Source organism: Emydura macquarii, unplaced genomic scaffold (genome assembly GCF_026122565.2).
Source record: "Emydura macquarii macquarii isolate MOO-44397 ecotype Brisbane River unplaced genomic scaffold, CSIRO-AGI_Emac_v2 contig_3044, whole genome shotgun sequence".
Classification (NCBI taxonomy): Eukaryota; Metazoa; Chordata; order Testudines; family Chelidae; genus Emydura; species Emydura macquarii.
In genome coordinates, this window is record NW_027133181.1 from 28,158 (window position 1) to 52,630 (window position 24,473).

Consider the following 24,473-nt stretch of genomic DNA (forward strand, 5'->3'; position numbering starts at 1 on the left):
TGACTCAGAGCAAGGACTTGAACTCAAGTCTCCTCGATGAGGGCCCTAGCTACTAGGCTATAGGTAGCCTTGTAGGGATTAGATTTTTGTTGGTAAATATTGATTTCACCATACACACACAAATGGACAAAAAAATTTCCATTGATGATAATTACAATTTACAGATAGGCAAGTAAGAAAAATGCTGCTTGAAAATTTAGAGTCAAAATCCAATAATTTAGACTTCTGAATTAGGCTTGTTACAATGGACTAATGAATGAATAGTAAAAATAGATATGATATATTGATGATTTTTTTGACATCCAATGCTGACAATTTGTGTTTTAATGATTTATAAAGCTTTAACTTTTTGAATCATAACATCTACTGTCATTAAATAATTATTTAATACAACTGTGGAAATTTAAATAGATAGATTTAAATAGTCTAAAAAAATTCTTTAAAATAAACATCAATATTATTCATCAAAATTAGAAAACATATACATTGAATTTTGCCAAGCCTAGATATAGGATATTTGGGGTGGGTTTCTCAATTACTCCTGTTGAAGCTATTCCTCCTTTACGAAATACCTAAACATTCATTAGACCAGAAGGAATATGAGAATGACTCTATCACTCACCTGGGAGACCCAGATTCTAGTCCCTGCTCCAATTAATATTTAAGTATTTTATACAAAGTGGAACAGCTTTGATAGGATAGAGTGAGAGAAACCCACTCTAAAAAAACACCTTATACCCCAGCCCAGAGATGGGAGACTAGGGTTTACATCCCTCCTCTGTATCAGGCAGACTGGGAGTTTTAACTCATTTCTGCCTCATCCAAGGGAGTGCTTTACTTGATATAAGGAAGGTAACTCTACATCCTCAGCTGTGTTTTGTGTGTGGCCCAGTCCAGAAGATGGCCTATAAGCATGCCTACCTGATCAGGCTCCACTGGCGAGACAGGTGGGGGAAAGCCTCACCTGAGCATCCCATGAGGGCTTAGCAGTGTTGGGACTTAGGCAGCTTTGTGTATGCTCACCGACAGAAATGTAGGCACCTACAGGGTTAGGTGGCAGCTGAGCAGAGGGTTTTGAGGATCTAAATTATGGAATTAGGCACCTAAAGTGGCAGTAAGGCCCTTACATCCCTTGATGGACCTAATCCTAGGGGTCAAATTTAGTTCTGGCATAAGCAGATGCAACTGCATTGGCTTCATGGTTGTACCCAGTTAAACCAGAGTGGAATTTGGCCCTATTTTGTTTAATATTAGTACGTCAATACGTTATTTGTTAAACGGACAGTCGCAACAAAAGAGTTTTTATTTATGTCTAACAATCCTAACACTGTCCCTTTAAATGAATGCCCACTACTTTACCACTTGAAAGTAATGTATTGAACTCACCGTAAGTAAAATACTCTATTTCGGGTGGAAGTGTGACTACAGAGAGGTCACTCTCCTCAATGTAGTTGTCCACATACTGCTGTGCTTTAGTGGCCTGCAGAAATGCTAAGAGCCTGGCTGTGAAAGCAGCAATGAAAATGGACAACATCCCAAAATCCAGAACATTCCACAGCTGCAAAATATATTCCCTGGGTCCTTCTATCCAGAGCTCTTTGCATTCTGACCACATCATACCTGAAAAAGAAGGGAATATAGCCAGTTTAATCACACAGAGAATCATTTAACTTTCCCTCCCACAAACAGGATTCACCAGGAAGGCACTGAAGCACCCATTTTCAGTATTACTGGGTTGCTATGTATCTCAACTTTCCCGGGGCTGTCTTTAGGGCCAAAGCTCAGTCACCACACCTATGCTATGTTGTAATATAATGACCTCACAATGCAATCATGACCTCTCAATGTGATGTGTTTGTTGCAGAAGGATAATTTATAGAAGTGGAAGGATATCACTACCAGCACTCTTCTCCCATTTCACTTACATAACACTTCAGGGTCAAAGAAATTCTCTGTTACCCGAAAACCCAGTGACTCAAAATTCACAAGAGACCAAACACAAACGGAACAATTAAAAGTACAGGTTCCTGGTTTCAAAATATTCTTTGAAGAATACAATGCTTTTCTGTCTTTCACAGACCTAGCTTTGCATCCTGTTAATGCTTGTCATAGAGGCACTAACATTACACCCAGAACACAAAGAGACAGATTCTGCTATCCCTACTGAATAGTATCTTAGATCACAAGTAGTCCCACTGATTTCAGGGGAGTTCTACTCACAAAGTAAGGTACTAGTCAGCATGAGGAAGGGTGGCAGAATCTGTCTCTAAGTAATTTAGCATTCCTTATTCAAACTTCCCCTCAAAGGATTCACTAACGTGTGATCCATCCATGTCACACTACTCATCATTTCCCAACTATGTGAGCCATGGGAGTTGTTATTTGCTTTTACCTCCAAAATATTTATAAGAAAAAAGGATAAATAGTTTCACTTTTGTCTTGTTTCCCATTGCTGGATACTGAGAGGGATCTGTCTCAGCTGAGCCCAGAACCCTCTAATTCTTAATATTGTCACTTGAGCTGAAGAATAGTAGCTATTCAGTGGGTTAGCTTGTGGCTTGTCCATTCTTGAATGCCTAAGAGTGAGCACAAGAAGCCTTCCTTCAATAACAAGACACCAGGGGCCAGCCCAATCCCAGACCCTGCCCTCTCTTACGTGAAAGGACTGCTCCTAGCTATTATCCTCTGTGGCACTAGCCACTGCAAAAATGGGACAGCCCTAGCATCCTTATCTGTCCCTCATCAAACATAGTTTAGCAGAAAAAGCAGTGGTAACTAACAAAAACAAAAAATGGTGCTCAAACCAGGAGACATGAGGTTTTGCAGAATGAAACAGAGCAAAGCACCCTCCTTTAGCAATAATAATTCCTTTCAATCCTCTATAATAAGATGGGATCAATACAGATGATGCTTTCCTACATTGTATCACCTAGTCTTGACTTTAAATCCAGCAGATTACAGGTTTCAGCCACATAAAATCTCAGACAGCCTGGCAGATGATCATGCAATGAAAAAAAGTCTAGTAACAAAAACTGACTCATTAGTCCTTTGACACTGAAAGAAGCGATGATTTCCTCCAATGCTAAGTAAGCACTAATTAGCTAATGCATTAACATCAAGCAGTGAAAACTCCTGACCTTCTGGCATATACAACAGGCTTTATGATCTTGTTTAAAATAACCAGTTTATATTATTACACTATAATATCAGTGATATTACACCAACCCTATTATATTCTGATAACTCTGATATTATTGATATGATGTCTATGATATTACACTCAGGCTGGGTTTCTGCCACAAATGCCAGGTTTTCTGAACATTTTAAGTGTATCATTGTGAGTCACTGAGTTTTCCATTTATTACAGAGTGGAACAGTCTTCATCCTCTGAGGAACACAATTGGCCATTTTATTCTTGCAAATATGTGGAAAATTATTCAATTTACAATGTTAAATAAAATTGTCCATTACACTGAACATAAAAAGACATGTTGGTGATGTTACTTGAAAGCAGGAGAAACTAGAACTATGTCTCTTCTCCCCATGGAACATTTGTACACCAAGGGCTGCCAGAGGGGGCAGTGTGGATCTGCTCATGCCAGCTGTTGGCTGCTCCTGTACTGAAAATTTTCCTCTAGGAGCCAATGTAGCCCCTGAATACCACTGGAGATGTATACACAGCAGCAGTGGGAGTCAGCATTTGGGCCTCACTCTTTTCCTTTAGAATGTCTATCCACACAATACAGTTGATGTGGAATTGGAGTGAAGCAGCAATATACTATACTTACCAAGCACCCACACCATGATCAGCATCTCTGTCCAAGTGAACTGGGTAGTTTTCATCCTAAAGATCTGTTTAGGGTAATCGGTAACAGTGACGTTGGGGAGGGTTGTGATGCCTTCAAATCTGTCTGAGGCATTGAACACCAGGAGGCCCAAGAAAATAATGAAGGATGCTGCATGTGCCACAAATTTCATAAATGGGCTGCGGAGAATTTTTCCAAGCTGCAAAGGCAAAACAAAACCAGTCCCTCATTTTTAAAAAAGATCAGCATTTTCCTTGCATCACACACCTCAGAAGCACAAAGAGGCACTTACAGATAAAGATGGGCTGAAATTAAAGAGCCCACTGCCTGCTTAGGGATACCCTTCAAGTGCATTGAACAACCATGCAATGGTATCATTCCTGAAAGTAGACTCCAGGAATGATGTTCTTTCAATCAGCATTTCTGATGCTCCAGAATCACATAGTAGACAATGTTTGCAGAGTAACCCTCTCAGGAATTACATCCACACCATAGCAGCAGCATTCACTACTATTCAAAGAGCGCCTGCTCTAATGCCCACAGAAGTCAATGGAGAGTTGGATCAGGTCCAGGGAGAAGTGGGTAACAAAATACCTTCTCTACCAATGGGGGAGACACCAAAGTTTTCAGGGCATTATTAGCTTACCTATTATTATTATCTGTATTGATTCAGCAAATCAGAACATCAAAGCTCTATTTATATCATGCCTGAGGAAAAACAGACTCTTCCCTGACTGATGTATTCAGAGCATAAAATATCCACCAAATCAAGACTTTGTAAATGCTTTTTTAAAAACTAATTGGAAATATTACGCAGCAACAAAGTAAGAAAAATGAGTTCAGAAACATTAACATGTTTAAATGACTTCATCTGGATTAAAACAGCACTCTGGACTACAGAGGGGCTCTACCACATGCCGCTGCATTTGTGGTGAGTGGAGGTGCATTACAACAGTGGCAGTAGCCAGCAGGAGTCTTCCTGCAGAAGAGAGAGAGAAGCAGCATGCCCTCAGGGAAGCTGAAGGGAAAGCACTCTGGAGTTGCAATTGCTAATTTCTGTACAAAGGAGGAGCATGTAATCGCATTAGCACTAGCCCTGGGTCATCACAAGCCAGTGTGGTAAGGGGCAGGGCAATAGCTCACCTCTTCTGGGGGGTTCTACTGTCAATCACATGGGGGGGTCTTGTACCTCTGTGGGTGCTGTGACTCCCCAGTTCTTGCACTCAAGGAGTGCCAGTAACAGGATTCTTTTAGAGGGGCATTCTTTCCCCCATATCTCCTGTAGGGCACCCACAAAAGAGCAATCAAATTCTGGTCCAAAGATTCCTGGGTAACTATGGACCATTGTGTCATTTAGATGCTGGCCTAAGTTGGTGACAGCACAGAGCCACAATCACCCCACACCTAGGAAATCCAGGACGGATTGCATCTCAGGAAATACAGTTTCTCCCTGCTCCCTCACCCAGCTTTCTTCCAACCCCTTTTGGAGTGAATAGCACCCGTGGGGATACATGCATAGAGCAGTCTCTGAAGGCCCCTGAGTGTAGGGACTGTTATTACCCCTGCCCTTCCATGAGATATTGTAAGGTTAGTGGGGGACAGAGCTCCTTGCCTTAACCCCTGCACAGTTTCTCAAAGATACAGGAATTATCTGGGTCCCAAGTATAGCAAGGGAGTAATACTAAGTTAGTTCAAAATTATCAATTGTACTCATAATTCCAAGACCAGAGTGATCATCTGCTCTGAACCTTTGTATAACTCAACCTATAGAACTTCCCCAAAATAATTCCTAGAGCACATCTTTTAGAAAAAACATCCAATTTTGATGTAAAAATTGCCAGTGATGGAGAATACATCATGACCCTTGGGAAATTATTCCAACGGTTAATTACCCTCACTGTTAAAAATTTACACCTTATTTCCAGCCTGAATTTGTCTTCAACTTCCAGGCATTGGATCATGTTATACCTTTCTTTGACAGATAGAAGAGTCCATTATCAAATATTTGTTCCCATGTAGGTACTTATAGACTGTAATCAAATTACCTGTTAACCTAACCGTTAACCTAACCGTTAACCGTTAAGCTAAATAGATTGAGTCCTTCAGTCTGTCACTATATATAAGGCATATTTTCTAATCCTTTAATGTTTTCTCTTGTGGTTCTTCTCTGAACCTCTCTAGTTTATCAAAATCCTTCTTGACCTTTGCGCATCACAACTGGACACAGTTTTTCAGCAATGGTTGCACCAGTGCCAAATATAAAGAAAAAATAACATCTCTACTCCTAATTGAGAGTCCCATTTATGCATCCAATATTAGCTTTTTTGGCCACACCATTGTACTGGGAGCTTATGTTCAGCTGCATATCCACCATGACCCCTAAATTTTTTTCAGAGTCGCTGCTTCCCAGAATAAAGTACCCCATTCTGTAAATCTTTGTTCTTAGATGTATGTATTTACATTTAACCATATTAATGTGTGGTTACACTTAACTTACCAAGTGACCCAGATCACTCTATATCAGTGTACTCTTTATCATATACCACTCCCCCAATTTCCATGTCATCTGCAAACTTGATCAGTGATGATTTTACATTTTCTTCTGGGTCATTGATAAAAATGTTAAATAGCATGGGGCCAAGAATGGTATTAATTATGACATATGACGAAATATTATATGAGGTTTTAAACCTCATCTGAAGTTCTGCACTAACAATAATATCCTTTCAGAAGAAAGCCAGTGAATTTAGTGAGTGAGGAGTCTAAAGTAGTTTCCCCATCTCAAGAGAGATGTTCTCCTGAAATCAGAGGTCAGATATAGTGAGCTAAGCAGTAAAATATGCAGCGTACTGACATTTATTAGTTATACAGAGGACTTTACTATCCTCTGTTTATATCTGGCTTTTATAAACCATTTTTAAATTACAATATCCAACAGTTGATCTGTACGTCCAATACTTTGATTTCACATGACAATTCAAAAAGGGCCAGGTGTTTCTGGCACTGGGGATTAAAGCTCATGGATACATCATTTTTTCCATATCAGATATTAAAAAAACCTGATCATAAGTTTACATGACATCAGTCTACCATGCAGCTATCACGGATACCTTTACAACAGCTTGTCACTGAAAGTGACATTTCAGAAGACAATTTAGTAACAATTACGCTGTTTCATAAAGGTTAATCTTTTAAAATAAACAAATAAATAAATAACCAGGGAAAGAAAATATCAAATTCCCTTTAAAAATGTACGAGGTGTGCAGAATCTTATCACCTCTTAAAGGTGACTTTCAAAGCAAAATATAAATTCAAGTGGAACACAGATTTCTGTGCTGGATACCCCCTCTGAATAGGCTTGTGAGGAAGGGACAGGAAGACATTCAGCACAGAACTAAGTTCTAAGTAAACTTTTTTTTAAAAAAACCCTTCTCTCTGAGAAATCCTATTTTGTTCTTCCTGGTTTACTGAAGATATACCAGAATGCATCATTTGGTAACATCACACATACCATGGATTGCATGACTTTCAGTGAGACTGCTGGTATTTGTGTTATGATATCATCAGTGAACCTAGAAACACCAGGATGATTTCACAGAGGGGAAAAGATAAATGTGAAATGGTTAGTTAAAACATTGTTCTCTTCTGAATGCACCCAAATTGTGGTTAGAAAACTGTTTCATTTTTGCTTTGCAGTACACATTTATAAGCAATCTGCCCTAACAGTTTAGCAACAGCAAATATTTCATTTAGGGCTCGATCCTGCACCATTGAAGTCAATGGGAGTTTTGCCATTGAATTGTATGAGAGCAGAATCAGATCCCTAAGATGGCAACTGAGAGGAACTGATATAGAGCCTTTTGGGCCACTGAGGGAAGTGGCCATTAGCAAAAAGTACATAATATTTGTACAAGTACATAGCTGGTATCATGGAGAGAATATGACACATACGTATTAAAACAAACATAAGTATCATGGAGTCTGAGAGAGCTCATTACATATCTTAATGCTCAAGCATGATTTACTTGCACATAGAATAACATTTCCTCCTCATACTTTATCAATCTCGTTGCTCTTTAAAATAACAGAATTAGGTTCAAGACTGGAGATTTCTAAAAATCTGAATACTCGGTGAAAATTCAGATGATACAAAACTAGCAGTGCAAGATGACATTGCAGATGACAATAATTGAAAAGGGACATCTGAACCAGCATAAGGTGTTGCATATGTAATTTATAAAAATCTGTACCCTGCTACATGGTGCAATCCAGTAACCAATGGCAAGAAGTGGAAGACCCAAGGCAACAAGCAGCACAACAAGACACTTGATAGCTATGGTCTGTTCCCGTAATCCTGAGAGATTTTCATACCAGATAGTCAACAACTGTTGCTGACAGTTTGGATGGGCCACAAACTGTAGATAAAAAGAAAGAAAATCAGGGTTCACTACAATTTATAATCAGAATTATACAAACATCACATGCAGGATCAGCAAATACATAAATAAATATTTGGTATTCATTTAGATTTTAAGAAGCATGTTGTTTTCGAACTTCCCTGACATTGTGGTTAATTTATAAATAAATAAAGAAAGAGAAAAGAGAAGGAGTAGAAACTGAAATGCTGAGCTGAATTAAAGAGCCAAATTCTGCATTTGGATGCACATGTGGGCAGCTCTAATTAAATATAACAGAAGCCTCATGTCTGAGACCGAGTTTGGCCCTACAGATTATGAACTGGAGATCCTGTGGGAGCTGAGTGCTTTTGTGTGATTTCACAAATTGCTCAGCCTTAGCAGACCAAAATCATTCAAATCTATAGGAATTGATTCTATGATCCCAGAACTTTCTGATCCGAAACTAACTCACCTGTAACCCTATCCCCTGCCTTTCCTACATACACTTTATATACTTCATGGAAACTCATTTATTTTTGAAAACCTAACTACTTTTTGAAAGCATTAAGCAAAGACATTAATGAAGACAAGAAATAGAAAAAAGCAAAACTATAGTATAAGGTTTGGAATATTCCCACAGAGCAGCAGAAGCTATATTGTAATGTGTATTGTTGTGGCATTGTGCAGTTATATTAGTCTCAACAAGGCATGGTACCACTACTCATCCAACTTCTTGACACTATAGAAAGCAAGCACAGAACAATTCAAACAAAACATTCTGATGGAATTGAATTATGTGAAACACAAACAAAAACTGCCACGATGTAATGCAGCAAAATTCCATTTTGGAAATCTGGTAAAAAGCCATTTCTAATGGTCTATGATGCTACCAAAACTCTCAGTTTACTGTATTACATGCTTTGTTATCAATTATTCTAAACATATAAAATAGATATTACAATCTATTGTTATGTTTCCTCTGTTCTTACAGAAGTTAATGATCTCAACAATATCTTATCTGAAATATACTATTAAATGGCATACTATACTATTATATTATTAATTATTATATTATTATATTATTATTATTAATAATATAGTATTAAATGGCATATTATTTGATGATTTTCCAAAAATTATTGTTTCTCTTGTATTATTTTAAAACTCTAAAGGTTCTTGAACATACAGATTGTTTCCACTATGCAGTTTTATGCGTTATTACATTTAATTTTTGATTTATTAGTTTTACTGAGCTGTTAACATCATAAACAACACATTACAGAGGCTCAAATGAGATCTGAGAGGTGTATGTTTTTAACTAAAAATACTAGCATTTGTTGTTCTTTTTAGTTACAATAGATCATTTGATTTGAAACAAATCTCTCACATGGGAGGCTTCTTTTAACTTTGATGACCATTGCACATTATTCTTATTTGGTCATTTAGATTGTAGTAGCACTCAAAAACCCCAATCAGAATTGGGACACCGTAGTGCTACATACTGGACAAACACATAAGGAGATATGGTCCTTGCCATAAAAGGTCTCAGGTCAACATTTTCAAACTTGAGTGCTTAAAGTCAGACACCTAAATCCATACACAAGCATTTAAATAAGAGTGACCTGATTTTCAGAGGTGCTGAGAATTCACAACTTGCATTAACGCTAAATCTTTAAAATCAGGCCTTAATAATGAATGTACATGCCTAACTTTCAGGGACTCAAATGTGTACATTTGGAGTGGGATTTGCAAATCCTGTTCTGGCCTACTTCTGATCCCATTGAGATGAATGGGAAAACTCCCAAGCCATTTGTAAATGCTTTTGAAAATTCCACCCTTAGGCTTTAGAATCTAAAAAGGCAAAAACTAGACAAAAGATGTTTAGCATACAAGTGAAGTGATCAGTGTGCTAACGACAGAGAAATAGACAAACAGAGAAATGCCATCAAGTTGAGTGTAGGAACTTGCTTGTCTCAGCTGACTTTTAATTATCATTGTTATTAATAAATACAACATCAGCATTGTGTTGCTTGTCAGAGCTATTCTTTATGCAAGTTTCACTGTCTTCTAGTTTCCACAGCCTTTTTTCTACCTGTCAGAAAGTTTGAAGGAAATAGTACATTAAATCTTTAGATCCAAAACTGAGACATCCTATAGGATTTATCTCCTGTTAATGTACAGGGATCTTTCTTCTTTCACGTACATTATATTGAACTGCAACAAGTAGATGCATACACACATTACTTTCATTAGAAAGAAAATTATATATTAAGACAAGCTGTGGCTAACAATGTGTGGAGTACTATAGTTAATTCCATTTTAATATTTATTATGAATAAACACTGATATAAGAATATAATTTAAAAGAAAGACACTTGCATTTGTTTTGATTTTGTTAAAAATCAGTTTTGTTTTGGTTTTGTTTAAAAGTGAGTTTGTGTACCCCTATTGTTTAAACCTTGATTTTGTATTTCTATATTATTGTGAACATGTACAGTAAGGTTGCCATGTAGTGAGAGAGTGGTGTGAAGTCGAGCACAAGACTAAGGCCTGGTCTACATTAGAAAGTTTTGTCGACAAAAGTTTTGCTGGCATACAGCCACCACTGTAATTAAATCACTGTGGCGTGTCTTCACTGTCTCCTTCTGTCAATGGAGTGCATTCACACTATCAGTTCTTTTGTCGACAAAATGAGCAGTGCACTGTGGGTAGCTATCCCACTGTGCAACTGAACGCAGGGTGCTTTGGGAAGGGTTTGCAATGCCTCATGGGATAGGCACAGTGTCACATGATGAAGGTTTCTGAATCCCATCATTCCATGGGCGTCTTTATCCTACTAATTTGACAGCTGCTTCTAAACTGCCATCAGCCAAGCTGACACTGCTGAACACAAACACAAGAAGCCCACAGAAGTGGAATGAGGGGGAAAAGTGAGTGAATGAGTGTGTGTGTGTGTGTGTATGAGAGAGAGACACACACACACACACACACACATGGAGACAGACAGACAGATAGTGTGTGTTGGGGACAGTGATTGTGTCTGCACTTGTCCTGTCTCTTTAATTTCAGACAGCAGCAGCTGGAAGCTGGAAGTCCCCCACTCCCCTCAGCAGAGACAGGTATGGTCCATCCATGAAGCTGGAAGGTGACTTTTGTACACCCCACCCTGTACAAAACTCTCTAGTGTAGACCACTTTCTGGGTCTTTGAAAGGGGAGGGGCGGAGGTGGACGCTGGCCTCGGGAGGCTATTTTTAGCGATATACCCTAAGGGCAGAGTCTACACCCATGCTTTTTTGCAAAATCTTTGCTGAAAAAGGCTCGAGGCCTCTCATTTAGGTGGTTTTATTTTGTTGACAAAACAGGGCAGTTTTGTCAACAAAATAGCCTGTGCACAAAAGTAAGAGTATCATCATTGCTCTAACACTGATATTTTTTTCTAGTTCTGGGCAAGTCTGACTTTTAGCCTCAGTTTCTCCATTTGTAAAATGAAGATTATAAATAGCCCTTATTTGTCTCACACGGTGTTGTGAAGATTCAGTTAAAGTTTGCCATGCTCTTTAAAGATGAAAAGTATTATACCAGAGCAAAGTATGCTTACTTTGTAATATTTATAAAGTAGTCAAATTGGCCAATACTTGTGTAACAAAGTGGGACGATTTTGTAATATTTTTATGAATCCTCTGTGTGCCTCAGTTTCCCCCATACTTTACATTGCTACCCAGTTGGGGAAAAGAATTAAATTTGCTTTCAGGGCATAAGGTCACACAGGTGTGTGTGTCGCCTCACTGTCTGGGTGCAATGAATAGAGTAATTAAGAAACTGGCCGAAACCAACCCAGATCAACAAATGGTCCAAAGAGATAATGCCAAGATCCAATGATTCATGGATTGACGTTCTCAGCAAGGAAGCTGAGCAGAGACCTCCACCTTGAAATGAAGGGACAGGGATGTGGGAGATAGAGGGGGATAAGCGTGGGTGCTGGAAGAAGCTTGAGCTCTCTCCCACCTTGAGCTCTCTCCATCTCCTCTGGAAGTCACAGAAAGAAAGACAGAGAGCTGGAAATGGAATTCACTACAGCTTGGCTGGTGAATTGTGGCTTGACCAGAATGAACTATGCTTTAACCTTCATTTCTCTACAATAACCTAAGGACTTCCTATGCTGTCTTTCACTTGACTAATAAATCCTATTCTGTTTTGAAAAATGCTGTTTGAATGTCAGTGCAAATACTGGCTGGGGTACATTAGTCCCTGAAGAGTGTACGAGTCTCTCTCTGAAGTCTGTCTCAGTTGGACTCACTGGGCAGAGCTCATCGTGTGAAGCAGGAGTGTTGGAGCCCAGTAGCTCTGCTTAGGAGGTGGTGAGGTTGTGGATCTGTGACAACTTGCCACTAAATTGGTAAAAAATTATAGGAGTCTTCACAACATTTTTTGTAATTGTTTTGATAACATCATATAGGACTCCTGTACCAACGCCAGCTAATTCTCTAAGTAGCTCAGACAGATGGTTTCAGGTTGAATTGTGCCATTTGAACTGAGTTAGTAAAATAAAATAAACATCATGTAAGCACTGTAGAGCTGCTTTGTTATTCTTTGTAGTCAGTTGAGATCATAAGATACCATCCATCATTGCTTGCCAACTCTCTTGCAAGCTAACTTCCATTTAATTTCAAATCTCATTTTAAAAAGCCTATAAGAAGTTCAATAAATAGGGCAGGCTTCTAAATAAAAATTAAATCGAGAGGCAGGTAATGAAGACAAGGAAATCTCTACATTAGCACTTATGTCAGCAAAACTTTTGTTGCTCAAGGGTGTGAAAAAAACACCTCCCTGAGCGACATAAATTATGCTGGCATAAGCACTTGTGTAGCTGCATTATGCCGATGGGAGAGAGCTCTCCCGTCGACATAATAAAACTAGCTCTACGAGTGGCAGTAGCTATGTTGGCTGCAAAGTATCTCCTGCAGACATAGCGCTGTGCACATGAGGGTTTATGCCAGCAAAATTTATGTCACGCTCGCATGTGTTTTTTCACACCTCCAAGTGACTAAACTTTTGCTGACATAAGTGCTAGTGTAGATAAGGCCTAAGGGCAAAACATTTTAATTTGTTGCAGTGGCTTTAAACAGGGAAGTGATCTTCACCTTTTGATCCACTTTGCTAAAAAGAAAATTCCCTAAATATGCTAGTGTGTGACTCATGTGCCAACTAAATCACATATTAAAGCATTTCCTGCATTAGAATGGCAGATAAAAAGCATTAAAAAGTCATTAATGTACATCTGGACTCTTAACTAACCAACACCATTTAGAAAAAGGAAGGCCATCCTGAGTAAGTTAGCAACCTGGCCCATTTGAAAAAAGAAACACCCAAAGATTATTTTATTTGTAAGTTAGCTTGGTTGGGGCTCTAATTATCTTGTGCTCAGTCCTTTTGCAAGAATAAGCCCCACCCTTTGCATAGGTAGTTCCATAGTTCACAGCAGGATGCAGATCCAAAAACAGGGCATCCAGCAGGAAGCAGCAGGTTCACTTTCAGCTGCAGAGAGAGACTGAAATCAACAGGTTACTTCTAATTCCAAAATGTATCTAATGCAGCCCGAAAAATCATGGGGGAGGGGAAGCAACACCTGCCCCACCCCAAATATCTGGGGGATTGGGAAGAAGCAGTTCCTCTACTCAAATAAATGTAAAACTAGAGAGTTATAGGGGTCCTGGTCCCGGAGAGTGAAATTGCCTAGCTGAAGCACACTTCTAATATTCATCCAGAGCTGAATATAGCCAGCCACCAGACTTGTTGCTTATGGTCTAAGAGCATTTTGATTTGACATAAAGAGGAACACTGCCCGTGTTATCTGTTTCTTCACAGACATGAGAAAGCACTGGGGAAGAGAGCACTGGCAACAGTTATGCAAGTTCCCTTCAGGAAGCAGATCAAATGGCTGCCAAGAGGAGATTAGAGGTGAATTTAACCACTGACAACGGCATTATCACCCCTTTATTCTATTTTATGTCAGTTTTTAAACCATGCTCATCACCATAGTATCGGATCTCTTTCCAGTAGTGCATTAAGCAACATGATTACACATCTGTCATTTGTTGTTTGTTCTCTCATCCTCTTCCGGGGAAGCATGTACAGTGAAGTGTCTTGTTTAGGTTTAGAGGTCTTGTTTAGAGAATTTTTATTTTGTTTTAAATATACATGTTGTTACATATTTATGTTAGAGAAGGCAAGGTCAAATAAATGTGCCAGGCACTTGGAGTGGAAGGTGATAAGGTTTGTGATGGTCCTTAGATCTTGGGAAAGTTCATTCCACAGTCTCAGAAGGGCCTCCAGATAAAGCTCTGGCTTCTGCACAGACAAGGTTTTACTGGAGAAGGCTTCGTTGTGCCAGAAGAGCATAATTGTCAACAACAGTCTTCATTCTGGAGTTTTAGGTGGTCTTTTAAACATCCTGAGCCCAGGTCATGGAGCACCTTGCAGATAAGGTGACAAATCTTGTCACTTCTCCGATAACAGCTCTGAAACCCACTGGATCCACTACCAAAATTTTAATTCACGCGTTGGTCATTTTGAACCTCAACCATTGCAATCTCTTCTTTGGCTTACCATCTTCTCACCTTTCCCCCTACAATCTCTTCAGGATGCTACAGCTCAAATTATCTTCCAATCACATTACCCTTCCACTGGTCCCTTCTGCATTTCTTCTCACATCCACATCCGTCCTCATCTTTCATTACCTTTGTCTACCTGAGGGCCCAATACAGCTCCCACTGAACTCTGAATAGTCACAAGGACCACATCTGATAAGCAAGAAAATGCCAATTTATAAAGTTGTTTTTGACTTTAACACCTTACAGTTAAATAACAAATAACCACATTTCACCATTCAGTTTTCATTTAGTTTACTGACTATGAAAACTCATGAAACAATGAGTATGGGTAGATGTGATTATACATGTGATTATCATGTTTGAAATTTTGGCTAAAATCTATAAAGGAAGAAAATAGAGGAGGAAAAAAGATACATATGAACACAAATCCAAATCCTCTCCATTATCCATTTGAAGTTACACCTTCTGATCAAATCCTACAGTCTTCCTCAAGCCAAACTCCCACTGATTTCAGTGGGTCATTCCTGTAGTGGGTTTTGCCTGAATAAGAACTGCAGGACTGACAGCAACTTCTGGCCCCTTTACAGGATTGTAAAGAATTGTAAACTTTACAATCTTGGTCCCATTGAAATCTTCACTGCCATTTACTTGGATGAGACCAGGATTTCACCCACTGTGCTTTGTGTGAATATATAATCTTTCTGGCATGTTATTTCTGTTATTAAAAATATGGGGCCAAATTCTCAACTGCTATACACTGAAACAGCTCCATTGGAGGATATTTTTGTGTCCGTTTACACTTGCTGAGAATCTGGCCCACATATTTTGTCATAAGACAATTTACTGTTAGTTCATTAGTACATGCAGAATATGATACAATGAATTCACATACAACGTTGTCAGAAAGTGCTGGTTACACAGTTACCTTTTTTACTTCATATTTAATGGCTAGTTTAACACGACTCAGTGAAGCTCTGTGCCTCTGTGTTTCAACTGGCTCAGCATCCAAATCCCCATTTAGAATGGCCTCTACCTCTTCAGAGTCTCGGCAGAGATCAAGGACACCAACCACAAAGTCCTTGCATTGCATAGACAGCTTGCGATAGTCATTCTGAAAAGGAAGAGTTTAAAGATAATTGCCCATGACTCATATGATGGATAAGAAGTCAACAGTAAGGAAATATGGACAAATTAATGAAAGTTTAATAGTGTCAGATGTATATAGCACTTTGCATCCTGTGGATCTTCAAGTACATTACAAATTTATATATACTATATTATATATTACTTCACCCTCTACTAAAAGGCAACAAACCACCTCTGAGGTGGCAACTGTTTAACAGTGCATGACAATACTACACAAAGGTTTAGGACAAGTGAAGAAGAACCCTGTATCCAAATGGAAGTACTAAGGAAATGTAAGTGGGCAAAATGGAATTGCCCAAATTGGGGACTAGAATCCTGGAGTTATTAACCTTACTTCTGTAAAAAATGGCACTGTATGTTAAAGGGCTGGTTTACACTTACCACACAATTCGGCGGCAGTTGACAGGAGTTACGCAAACTACGCAGAGTAGTTTGCGTAACTCACATCGACTGCTCTGCTTCCCTTCTGCGCGCTGTTTACACTGCACTGAGCTGATGGGAACAGCATTCCCATAGATGCAGCACTACGCTTCTTGAGGGGGTGGATTTACTCAGTTGACTTCCTGATCGATTGAGCGGGTCTCACTGACCGCTGAATTGATTCAGAAAGATCGATCTGGCGGCGGCGAATTTGCCGCCGTCAGTATAAACGTAGCCTTAGTGCCAGATACTTTCTGCAGATATCACCATTTGGGCTACAAAATCTAATTTCTGTTCTTCCATCATTGCTAAAGGTGCTGGTAATCCTTGTTTTTACTTTTCATTTTCTTCTCTGTTCGCCTTCCCTCACTCATCATTTCCCCAGCATTTGTGAGAAATTCCAAGATAACCATAATTTTTAACAAGGTCTTCTTCAGCACTCCCTAGATACCTTTCCTTTCTTTTCCTCTCCACTGTCTCCTATGTACCTCCTGCATATGTCTGATACAGACCAGTCCCTTCACAAAACTATCTACCTTCTTCATCCCCTGCCCTTTCCTCTCATTTGTTCCTCTTCCACCAGTTTCTCTCTCCATTATGATTACTGTCAATAATTACTCTATCTTTATTATCTTCTGCAAGTCTCTAAAACCTGTCACTATCTACCCCCTTCTTAAAAGAATCTTCCGTTGATTCAGAGATTCTCCTTAATGTCCCCTGCACTGGGAATTAAAATTGTGTTATCTGAACTGGCTTTAAATGTAGTTTGAAACTGGTTCCTGCTAACACAATTTAAACATGGTTTGCCCAGACAGTTAGGCCATTATTTAGAACTCTGCTCTAACCTGTTTACCTCAGCTGCCCCTTGTCTCCACCGCCGCAACATAGATGAGGCCTCCTAGTGTCCTAACTTCTCTTTTTCTAAAAAGCACTTGAAAAAGTAGCTTTTTCTTATCTCTCCAATTTTACACCACAATATCCTTGGCCATTTTCAGTCTGGGTTCAGTGCTGGTGATAGCATGGGAATCTTTCAGTTCCAAGTACTAAATACTTCCCTCTTTCTGCTGCCTCTTGGACTCTCCTCAGGACTGGTCTACACTACAGAGTTTTGTCAACAAAAGTCAGCTTTTGTTGACAAAACAATGGAGGTGTACACACTGAAATGCTCTTCCCACCGATGTAACTCCCCTGCTATGCCTTTGTAATAAAACCACCACAACAAGAGCTGTAGGGCTTATGTCGGTGTAGTTAGAGTGACATAGTGTCAGTGTAGACTTGGGCAGCTAGAGCCCAGATGCACCCCACTCCTCTGGACAGCTGAGTGGCTGGACCCTGCTCCCAACTGGGCAGCTTCCCCCAACAGCTTCCCCCAGCTCCTGGCAGGGAAAAGAGAGAGAGGAGAAGCCCCAGGAAGTTTCCCCTGGCTCCGGGCAGGGAACAGGGAGTCTGGGGGGAGGGGACGGCTCTCAGCTCCCCACAGTGCCCCTCTTTAGGTCGTTGGGAGTGCTCCTGGTGAGGACACACACCATCAACCCAAGCAGGGTAGTGTGGACATCAGCCACCGCAGTAATTAATACAGTGGCTGTAAGTTGATGTAAGATAGATCGACTTATTTTTGTAGTGTAGACAAGGCCTCAGTCTCTTTGACTTCTGTGCCTCTTTTGACACTGTGGGCTACTCTATCCTCCTGGACTACACCCATCATTATGTAGGCGTGTCAAGATCTCACCTTTATACCTGTCAAATTGCTATTTCTAGGATACTGCAGTGGCAGCTTTTTTGTGCGTAAACCCCTGCTCTCTGCAGTACTTAGCACATTTCTGACTCTTCTAACCTTTTCTATTTACCTCTTCCTGCTGAGTCATCTTATTTCTACTATTAACTTTAGCTGCTACTTTCGCACTGGTAACACACAGTTGTTCATATCTGTCAATGCCTTTAACAAGTTCCATCTGTCACCCTTTTTGCTTGTCTTCAAATTTGTGGCTGCATCACAATATTCTTAAGATAACCTCTGTACATAGTCTCAGTGTGATGCCTAACCTTGGACCTTCTTCCTGGCAACCCTTATGTCTACATATCTGCCTATCACCACCTCTGTGACATTAGCCATCTATGCCTATATCTCAGCTCCACTTCTGTTGAAATCTTCATGCTTTCATCTCCTCACTTTCATTTCTCTAACACCTTCCTCCATGGCCTCTCCAAGACCCAGCACTTGATTCCCTCATATACAGGTGCAGTTGGCCATCTTCCCACACGTACAAAGAAGTATGATCCCATCAGTTATATTAACAACCCCCTTATGACATCATTCATTTCAGGACCCAATTGAAGACTTCCTTTTCTTTTAAAACCCTCCATACCTGTGCTACGGCTAGTTGATCCTATTGACCATAAAAGGACCAATGTGAATCCTTAATTTCATTCTTCATAGGCTACCTATTCCCTGTTTTTCGAGCACTGGCCTTCTCGCTCTCTTTTCACCCGCTCCATCCTCTCAATGCTCTTCTTGTGAGAACTTTCCCCTCTACAGCTCCTGTCATTTGGAAAATCCTTCTTATATATCTCAGCTTTACTATTTGCCCATCTGAAAACATATATTTTCCCTTGCTTAAGGTCCTTAATTACTTTCCCCTTCTGGTACTAGTTTTGTTAATTTTTTGACGGAATTGGCATTTTGTAACGTGTTTTGGAAAGTTGCTGTACACATCAATGTTGTACATTATTTATACTTAGAAAACTGAGCACTATTTTCTAATGTCCAAAAACAAAAGCATTGCATATCAGTAATTAAGAAATTGAAAGGTTTCCCTTAAATAATTAATTTTCTATTTTAAAATAGTTGCTACCATTTTCACTACAACTAAATAGGTATTTATATAAATAGTGGAGAGGAAAGCATATTACTCATCATGTACAGAATCATTTGAAATTAATACAACAGGCACAAGAAAGGAAATTAACACTTGCCATTTTGTTAATAATATAAGAAGTAACAACCTGCATGGAATTTGGAGGGAGGAGCACAGGTTGCATGAGAAAAGAGTTTGGAGGAGGCACCAAGAAGCCAGTCAGCATGCAGATGGCTTCAATGCTAGTTGCAGCTGCAGCATCTCTTTACACAGTACTCCTCTTTTAATAAAGAGGCAGTTCAGTTTTAGAAACATGGAGTTCATCTCAAGTTATTACCCAGTCCGCCATACAGGAAACATAAGACAACAGATTATGGCTCAGATCCTGCAACTGATAGTGTGGGAGGATGCACCCATGTGAAACCTCATTGTCTCCAATAATAGCATTATATTGATGGAAAAAGAATCACAGCCATCCTAAGTTCTGTTTTCAGGCACTTATAATTTTTCAGAAAAATTAGTTTTTGCTCTGGCATTAATTATGCCTATTCTTTCTTCAATAGTGATTTTTTAAAAAGTTTAGTAAAATTTAGTTTGGCTTTTTTTGCAGCAAGATCCAAAGTTTGTCCTTGCATGAATACAAAGGGCTCCCATTTAATTTAGCTCTAAGAAAACTGATCAGTCTTTTTCTTGCACTTTAAAATGCCTTTATTTATATGTACATAGATCTCAATGATGAACGCGGGCTTTCTAAATGAAGAAATTGGCTGAGAAATAAAGGAGTTCTAATCTGAAAATAATAATAGTGTACCGTGCAAGCAGCTCACAAAACTTCCTTTACCATTTAAGCATTCACTTGCTTTTCTTTTTTCTTAAAAGAACATGGACATTTAATGGAAAAAAGCTATGTTAGTGAAAAAATTTTTTCGAAAAATTAAAAAAAAAATTAGGAAATTCAAAATGTAGTTTCGCTTCACTAAAACGATCATTTAACCACATTATATATATACATATTTAGGCATCAATTTAGTAATTTATGCAGTAATACAAAACACCGTGGACCTGATCTTCATTTACACTAAGGCTACCTCAACCTGGTCATAAATTACATTTACACTCACTCTGAGGTCCCTTTACATTGCCAGAGTGGTGCAAGATGGCCGTAATGCAAATGAGAATTCAACCCAACCTACACAAAAGTGGGATGGCTTGTGATTGTTGTAGGACCTAAGGTTTCCCAACTTTTGCACATTTCATTTTTCAAGCGTTATGTTGATGACTACTTCCTGGTTCTGATCTAGTATTCCTTGCACACCCAAAACTCCCACTGAAGTGTGCACAAAGAATGAATCATTGGGACGAAACTCTAATGTGGATTTCCTCCATTAAAAATTTTAAGAATTTGTAAGCAAGTTCATAAATAGCAAAAGTATTTATTCAAATAAAAATATATATATCTACTGTATAATATATATAGATGGGAAAATCATGATTCTATAACCATGGTTATGAACAATGTTGCACCCTAGGTCAAGCCGCAGTTTCAGAACTGTGTTTTCCTACCATGTCTAGCAATGAAAAATTGGCAGAACACAGTGCCCCAACCATTGCATAAAAATTGTGTGCTTGCATGGCTCTTCTTGTAGTATAACATACGTTAACCCTTCACATTTGATCTTTTTCATCAAAAGAAAGGAATCCAACCAGCACATTTATGTGCCTCAAAAACATCACTGTACTTCTAAAAATTCTTTTTGAGCAGATACATTGCTCAGAAAAGCTTTTTAAACATCAAATTTGGTGCAAATCCACTATTGGAGCAAAATTCGTATTCTATGAATGTCTTTACTTAGTCACAGCAAGGTTTTTCTCAGTATCGCTATTTTCCTTCTAATCATCTCTAAAGCTTCTACTATGCTATTGAAGATCTAATCATGGCTGCTGTATCTCCGTGACAGGCAAAAATCTAATCAGCTGCTTTAAAAGATTGAAACGTGGTATAATAGAAATACCTTTAATGGAATGCGTGTTTTTCAGTTTTTGCCAACAGTCCTGATTTGGCTGGGAGGGAACATTCTGGAATTTCTGACTTCTATCCTGAACCTTGTTTTCTATCCCTACTAGTGAGAATTTGGAGTAGGGGAGGGGAGGAATTGCTGCAGGTTTTGCTCTGGCCACTAGGGACTACTTGCTGCTCCCAGAGCTATAAGATGCTTATGCCATTTCTTTGTTGCTCCCTCTGCTGGTTTCCAGAGACAGCCATCAGCAGTTTCATCTGAGACCAGGATTAGGGAGAGAGGAGAAACCAGGTAGAGGTAGAAGACAAGCGAACCTACAGAAGGAAAGAAAATGGGAAATCACAGGGAGTGGGTGGAGAGGGAAAGGAGGGGGGAGGAGAAATGGGGAAATCCCAAAGAGGGAACCTGAAAAGGAAGAAAGAAGAAGGGAAAGGGAGAGAAAATAGATTCTCACACAGATGCTGAGAAGAGAAAGGCAAAATCGCGCCATAGGGGCAAGAAGAAGGGGAAACGCAACACTAGCAGAGATAAAGAGAACACACCAAAGGCAGTAGAGGAAGAGTGGAAGGGGAAACACTAGGAGGAGAGGGAAATAGAGAAGAGGTAGAGAAGTCAGATATCCCTAGGAGACTTCAGTTTTCCTTTTTATTTGCAGTATTTATTTTTGGCTACCTTAGTGTTTTGTAACTTCAAAGAAAAATCAGGTTTTATGGATTCCTTTGAATTCTTATTCCATAAATTTGAGAAGAAATCAGTTTCATTAGCAGTGAAACAAACACTAACTTTTATCCCCCATTAAAAATCTAATTTTCAAGAGTGAGTGCACTAAACTGCATGCAAACAAACTCCACTGTGTTTGTGCAACCTTGGTTTACATGTGTACATCAGTATTTTCTTGTGCAAATCAGCAATTGGGCTTTTCTCATATACAACAGTGCACATTCAATTAAGTATGTCTGCTTTTGGAAATTTAGCCCCAAAACTTTCTTAAACAGCCTCATTAAATATTTGCATCTGACACTCCCACACTGTGGGGAACTACACACACAACTGCTTACCGCGCTGCTGCTATGTGTAACCAGAAAGTGAAATGCAGAGAGTAGAAACAGGAAATGAGAAAATCTGCAATTTACCATAGGCTTTGAGAACAGTTCAAGAATTTTCTAGGCATGAGAGGGGGTTGTATCTATATTTTAAAAATAAATCTTGGAAGAATTATGCTCAATGCTGTTTTACCAGTTGCTTTTGACTGAAGCTGAAAACTGAAATCCCTAGATAGCCCCCATTATGATACCAGAGGAGGGAGCACAAGAGGCCTACAGGCCAACCTCAGTCATAGTGGATGGGAGTGCCAGTTTTCCACTCAGGGCTATGGCAATACATAGCAAGGAGTCAGTATGCCATTCATCTTTAACCGCAGCTTTATGATAGAAGAGACTGAGAACTCATAGAAAAGGCAGCTGTATTTAACATTAAAAACAACGAGAGTCCTGTAGCACCTTAAAGACCAACAAATTTCTGCGGGCATAAGCTTTCGTGGGCTGCAACCCACCTTGTCAGATGTATTTAACATTCTGTTGCAACTTGGGTTTACACCAAACAAACATGGGTAAACAACTTAGAATGGATTCATGTGAGGGACAGAAAAGAGCTGCTAACAGGCTGCTCTCTCAGTCCCAGCTCTAGCTCTGAGGCTGTCAGTGTGGCATGTTGTGTAACCCCCATGCTTTTGGCAGCCCTATCATGCCTGCCTGTCGCCAGCTGATATGATTTTATTGCAAGTAATGTGATTTGGGCCACAACTGGAGCCAGTCTGGCAACAATGTGAAAAACTCCAGCCTTCAAGCCTTCCCCACTTCCTTACCTCCTGGGGAATAGCTGCTGCAGGAAGAAGGCAGAGAGAGATCTCCACCTTCCCCTCGGGTGCCCAGAGGAGGTTTTGATTAAGGAAGGGGGGAGATGGAGCAGCCAACACCAATCTCACAGGAGGGACTGGGGAAGGAGGAAGCAAAAAGAGCCCAGCAGCTCAGAGTGGCTCCGCTCCCTCCTCCCCACTTCCATCCTGTGAAAAAGGTCAGTCTGGTCCCTGCTTCTGTTTCCATCCCATTCCCTGCAACTCCAAGTATTGGAAGGGGAAGCGGGGAGCTGCCCAGACGCTTGGGAAATGATAGAAGAGGACCCTGGCCCTCCCAAGCCTGGAAGTGGTGAAGAACCCCTAGAGCTACGGAATGAGCAGATGTACCCAGCAAAAGGCAGATATGGGACTGGGGTGGGGCAGAATGATTGGGGGGCTGGGAGTTCCGTAATTAATTGGCGGCTGGGGATGGGCAGATGTAGGGCTGGGTGGATGCAGAATTAATTAATTCGAATGTGGGTTAGGAACAAAGCTGGAAGCTCAGCACCAACTCAGGCCACCAGCGAGAACTCTTGCAGCCAGCATCACCTGACTGTAAATTTGGGAGAGCTGGTGACATTGTACCTGCCACACACGCTGGGGATGGGCAGGGGGAGCTCTGGAATTACAGACGGACCAAAACGCAATATAATCTTTTTTTAAAAAATTGCATTTTGGGGAGTCTGACTTTTTGAACTTTTGGCCAACCTCCGCCCTGCAGTGCAAGCCACTGAAATGAGGGCAGGGGGAGGAGGCAAGGCCACAGTTACATACCCTCAGTGTTCATCAAGCTATGAGGCATGTAGGGGGCAGATGGGATGGGATGAGATGGGCATGTGGAGGACTGTGGATGGGTGTGGGCTGGGAGTGTGGAGTGGGGGAGGCTGGTCAGGGGGTCCCCAGGTCCCATTTGTGACTGAGCTCAGCAGTTCCAGGAGAAGGGCTGCAGTGGGTAAGGGTCTCCATTGGCCTCAGGGCAGGTGGAGGAAGCTTGGGGAGAGTTGCAGGGGGTGGATGGGAAGCAAGTCCCCGGCCCCAGGGAGTGGAGGAAGAGGCCAGGACAGGGTTGCAAGGAGCCGATGGGGAATGGGTTCTTGCTGCAAACTTCCAAGGGAGTAGGAAAGGGGCAACATACTGAAGATTGCCTGGGACAGCAGACTGGCTTGAGCGGCCTCTCACCTGAGGCATAATCTCTCCAGTGCTCCTCATAAGGTCATTTCAACCCACGTCATCCACCAGTGGTATAACTGCCACAATCTGGCTTTTCAGGTGCATCCAAACTCTGAACCTTTGGGGTTTCCTGGGTTTATATTGCATATACTTCT

The 24,473-nt window shown here is 40.2% G+C and overlaps 1 protein-coding gene across 1 annotated transcript in view; it reads right to left on the reverse strand.

Moving 5' to 3' along the window:
* The window catches only part of TRPC3 (transient receptor potential cation channel subfamily C member 3), a 54,695-nt gene that overhangs the window by 15,550 nt on the left and 14,672 nt on the right, over nt 1–24,473 (reverse strand). Inside the window, exons 3-6 of the mRNA XM_067530176.1 lie at nt 15,741–15,926; nt 8,057–8,221; nt 3,789–4,005; nt 1,387–1,620 (exon numbers count right to left, since the gene is read on the reverse strand). Of these exons, the coding sequence (XP_067386277.1) occupies nt 1,387–1,620; nt 3,789–4,005; nt 8,057–8,221; nt 15,741–15,926 (802 nt within the window). The remainder of the gene's footprint in view (nt 1–1,386; nt 1,621–3,788; nt 4,006–8,056; nt 8,222–15,740; nt 15,927–24,473) is intronic.